This window comes from Bos javanicus, chromosome 1 (assembly GCF_032452875.1).
Source record: "Bos javanicus breed banteng chromosome 1, ARS-OSU_banteng_1.0, whole genome shotgun sequence".
NCBI lineage: Eukaryota > Metazoa > Chordata > Mammalia > Artiodactyla > Bovidae > Bos > Bos javanicus.
The window spans coordinates 7946210-7951176 of record NC_083868.1 but is presented as its reverse complement, the minus strand read 5'-3'; the positions used below and the strand labels follow the sequence as shown (position 1 = coordinate 7951176).

At 36.1% G+C, this 4967-nt stretch overlaps 1 protein-coding gene across 1 annotated transcript; it reads right to left on the bottom strand.

The window, feature by feature from the left end:
• Positions 1-1915: 1915 nt before the first annotated feature.
• On the bottom strand, positions 1916-2473 carry LOC133251070 (thymosin beta-4). Its single transcript, XM_061423095.1, has one exon. The coding sequence runs from the start codon at positions 2397-2399 to the stop codon at positions 2265-2267; it is 135 nt and encodes a 44-aa protein (XP_061279079.1). The 5' UTR covers positions 2400-2473; the 3' UTR covers positions 1916-2264.
• Between the last annotated feature and the right edge of the window lie 2494 nt (positions 2474-4967).

Sequence of the window (4967 nt, the reverse complement as noted above, 5' to 3'; positions counted from 1 at the left end):
ATTGATGATGGATTACTAAAAAAAAAAAAAAGAAGCAGAGCTCTTTACGTCATAAAAATAAACTTTGGTTCTGATGGCCATGAAAGTAGGCAAGCTAAAACATAGTTTGATAAAAACTGAAGAGACTGGAAAAATTTGAGTTAATTTCCTGCAACAGTGTATGTTCACTTGATGTTTGAGGAAGCGATGAAATATGGTGGAGGAACTGGTATGTTGTAGAGGACATCCAGAGAGATAATTTTAAAACATTTCTATAACTTAAAGACAAGTGATCAGATGATGTTGTATAGTGTATAAGAGCATGGCGCTGAAGCCAGACAAGTGTGAATTTACTGCCTGGCTTCTCACTTATCCCACACACAACTTATGAATACGTTCCCTCTGAGCCTCAGTTTACTTCTCTGTGAGCTGAGGATTAAAAGATTGTCTTGTTCATAGAATTGAAATGTGTAATAGGTGAAATAAAAATGAAAAGCAACTAGCATCTACTTATTATTGCTGTTAAATAAACAGAGGTTTTACTGTTACATAAACGCATAAGTGGTAATCTTACTATGATAATTGAAAGCATAAAGTCTAAACAGGACATTGTGTTTCACTTCCTTGTTAGTATTTTTCATTAAGCCTGCACCTAACGTATAATATATAACATATTTTCCTTCCAAGGTCAAATTTTAACACTTAACTGTTTTTTAAACCTTTCTTTTGTTTCTAATAATCCTAGCAAAACAATGTTTTCCTTCCTCTCCCTAATGATTAACCTACAACAGGATAAATGAGGGAAAATTTATCACCAGCTGCCAGCCTAATGTATTTTGCAGTTCTAAGAGAAAAAATGAACAGAAACACTTGTTCTGACCATGCTATAGCTCCCAGGGCTGAGATGGGGTCAGGAGGATTCCATGTGTCATGGTTCTAAGTCCATGATCTACCAACCATAAAAAAAATAAATAAATAAACTGTGTTTATGTTGGCTGATTCATTCATAATGTTTTTCTTTTTTAAAGGAGAAAATAATTATTGAACACTCACTATAAGCCAGAACACAGTATAGGTACAGATAATATGAATATAGCCCACCAGGCTCTTCTGTCCATGGACTTTTTCCAGGCAAAGATACTGGAATGGGTTGCCATTTCCTACTCCAGGAGATCTTCCCAACCCAGGGATCAAGCCCATGTCTCTTGCGTCTCCTGCATTGGCACATGGACTCTTTATCACTAGCACCACCCGGGAAGCCCTAGCTCACTCTAAGGGAACAGATAATATGATACATATGAGTAAAACAGTCTCTTATTTCAAAAGAACCCATGACTGAAGTTTTGGGAAGAAACATATTCTCAACATGCTAACTAGCCAATTATTTTGACCTTATATCAACACAAGGTTTTGTTCCACTCAACAGGAATATGGAATACAATAAAACAATAGCTTTTTCATGAATAAAATTGAATTGTAGCATATACTATGCAATTTAAGATCAAATTCCATGAACCATCTTAAATTCATTGTGAAAACAAGTTCAACTAATAAACAGTTTAATATCTTTATTAAAGAAAGTGGGTTAATGAATTCATTGACAATTATATAATCATAGAATAAACTGAAATGTTATCAAAGACTACCTTGCCAAGGTCCAGATGGTTTTAGAGGTGAATTTTTTCAAATGTTTAAAAAGTAATGTTCTGTTGTTCAAACTATCCCTTATCTTACAAAAAGAAAAATCATTAGGTATAATCATATTATGTATGATTATGTATAATCATATCATACATATTAATCATGCTTCTTATTATGTATGAAAGAACTGATGCTTTTGAACTGTGGTGTTGGAGAAGACTCTTTTTTTTTTTTTTCAGGTTTTAAAACTTTTTATTTGCATAATAAAAAAAATTGTGCATTCCAATAATTAAAATCATTTGAACAACAAAAAAAAATGGCACTCTGATTAAACTGCATTTTACAGCCCGCAGAACACCTTGGACCAGCTTTTTACTCTAGATTTCACTGTCGTCCCACCCAGCTTCCTCCTTCACCAACATGCAAGTTCTTTTCCTTCCCTGCCAGCCACACAGGCAGATGGGAGAGGCAGGCGCGGCCTACGTTGTCAGTAGTTCTCCATTCTTTGATGTGAAAAGGGGTAGCACAGTCATTTAAACTCGATCCAACCTCTTTGCATCTTACAAAGTTAAACAGCTAAAAGAAGTAAAATAAGAAGGCAATGCTTGTGGAATGTACAGTGCATACTGGCGGCGCACGCTTCATTACGATTCGCCTGCTTGCTTCTCCTGTTCAATTGTTTCTTTCGAAGGCAGTGGATTTTTCTCTTGCGTTTCCGTTTTCTTCAATTTCGACTTATCGAACTTCTCAATCTCAGCCATATCGGGTTTGTCAGACATGGTTGCAGAGGGCGCGGAGCGAACTGCGAGCGAGTGAAGTCGAATCTGCGCTGTGGCCGCCGCGAGTGCCTGGAGAAGACTCTTGAGAGTCCCTTGGACTGCAAAGAGATCCAACCAGTCCATCCTAAAGGAGATCAGTCCTGAATATTCACTGGAAGGATGGTTGCTAAAGCTGAAACTCCAATACTTTGGCCACCTGGTGAAAAAAACTGACTCCTTGGAAAAAACCCTGCTGGGAAAGATTGAAGGTGGGAGGAGAAGGGACGACAGAGTATGAGATGGTTGGATGGCATCACCAACTCAATGGACATGAGTATGAGTAAGCTCCGGAAGTTGGTGATGGACAGGGAAGCCTGGCGTGCTGCAGTCCATGGGGTACAAAGAGTCGGACGTGACTGAGTGACTGACTGATGTATAATCATATTAGTAATAACAAAATTTCATGTATCACAAAAATTATAAGCAAATGTCACTAATGAGCATAAATATTAAATAAAATTTGCAAATAAAATATACAGTAAAACTTAATAATTTATCACATTTATAAGTCAAAGGAGAAAAATCATATGATTTCCTAACAGCTACTCAAAACTAAATTTTTAAAACTTAGCTCTATTTTTTACTACTTTTCTTACTTTGAGCTTCCTTGGTGGCTCAGACAGTAAAGAATATGCCTGTAATGCAGGAGATGTAAGTTTGATCACTAGGTCAGAAGATTTCCTGGAGAAGGGAATGGCTACCAGCTCCAGTGTTTTCACCTGGAGAATTCCATGAACAGAGAATAGGAATAGATGCCTATTAATTTAATACAGAAAATTACACACATTTGTGTATATTTAAATAAAATAAACAAAAGTCAGGTCTAATGGTGAAACAAAATTATTCCTATTAAATTCCATCAATAGGCAAAGATGCTCATTTCCATAATTATTTTCCTGTAAGTACCAGTCAATGAAATGCAATATAAAAATAAATGAAATGTGAAAATATTAAAGGGAAAGAAAACACCACTGCAGTTCTTTACAGGTGATATAATTTTATATCTAGAAGACCCAAGTGGAAGATCTAGTAAACTCAGAAAAGTGGTAAATTTTAAGTATTAAATACCTATAAATCACCAGCTAGTGAGAGTAATCCAGTCTCTTGAAGCCTAGTTAATTTGAGCCATTCTATGCATTGTGGAAGTTCAAAGCCTTTCTCAACATTTCTTTTTAGTTTCCAGAGGCTTGGGCTCTCACAGGCACATTTGGATCTGGGTTTCAATTTCAATATGTGCTATGTCTCTTTCCTTACAATATCATTTGGCTTGAGTTATAAAATTGTATTACATAGTAAGTGTATGGGCTTTAAAATAGAAGTGTATACAGAAACAGTATTCATTTACTTATTTATTATCCATGTTAAAATTAGGTAACATTTATAAACCTATTAAATAAAAGCAAAATATATCCTCTCTTCATTTTTTCATTGTTTATTTAAGGCAAAATAGTATAACACTTTAAATTGAAATAGTATGTCCCTTATTCCTCATTCAGTAGAGTGATTATTTAACAAGTCTTAAATTTATTGAGAGGAAGAAGTTTAGTAGCTCAAATGGTAAAGAGTCTGCCTGCAAAGCCGGAGACCCAGGTTTGATCCTTGTGTAAGGAAGATCCCCTGGAGAAGGAAATAGCAACCCACTCCAGTATTCTTGCCTGGAGAAACTCATGGACAAAGGAGCCTTGCGGGTTACAAGTACATGAGGTTGCAAAGAGTCGAACATGCCTTATTGATTAAACAACACTGAAGAAATAGCATGCTACAGGAATCTCCACAAGACAAGATTTCCTTTTAATATTTCTGGAAAATTCTCACTACAGATGTGAGAGATGTTTGAATTGAATGTTTCACCTGTAAATAATATGGTCAGAATTTCATGAATTCGTTAGTTTTAACTTACATGTTACAAAGCTGTACCTTTGTATTTCATTTCAGTTATCTTGGTAAGACATGTCATCTCAGCATTACTTGAAAGTGAAAGTGAAAGTGGTTCAGTCGTGTCCAACTCTGCGATCCCATTGACTGTATAGTCCATGAAATTCTCCAGGCCAGAATACTGGAGTGGGTAGCCTTTCCCTTCTCCAGAGGATCTTCCCAACCCAGGGATCAAACCCAGGTCTCCTGCATTGCAGGCAAATTCTTTACCAGCTGAGCTACAAGGGAAGCCCAAGAATACTGGACAAGGTAGCCTATCCCTTCTCCAGTGGATCTTTCTGACCCAGGAATCAAATCGGGGTCTCCTGCATTGCAGGTGGATTCTTTACCAACTGAGCTATGAGGGAAGCATTAGTTGAGAAGCTGTGAAAATTTTCCGTTACTAACATTGTCTTTAAAATGTCTTCCACAAAGCATAGGACAGAGGTTTATTCTTGGGGAAAATACTTTCTAGAGAAAACTATGATTGAAAATAGTTCTTTTAAAGAAAAAGTATTTCTGAGTAGCTCTTTTTTTAAAAAGTCTTCCCAGTGATTAAACAAGCAAGATATTTGAAAACAGTGTCATTTAATTCATAAACATGGTGTTATTTAA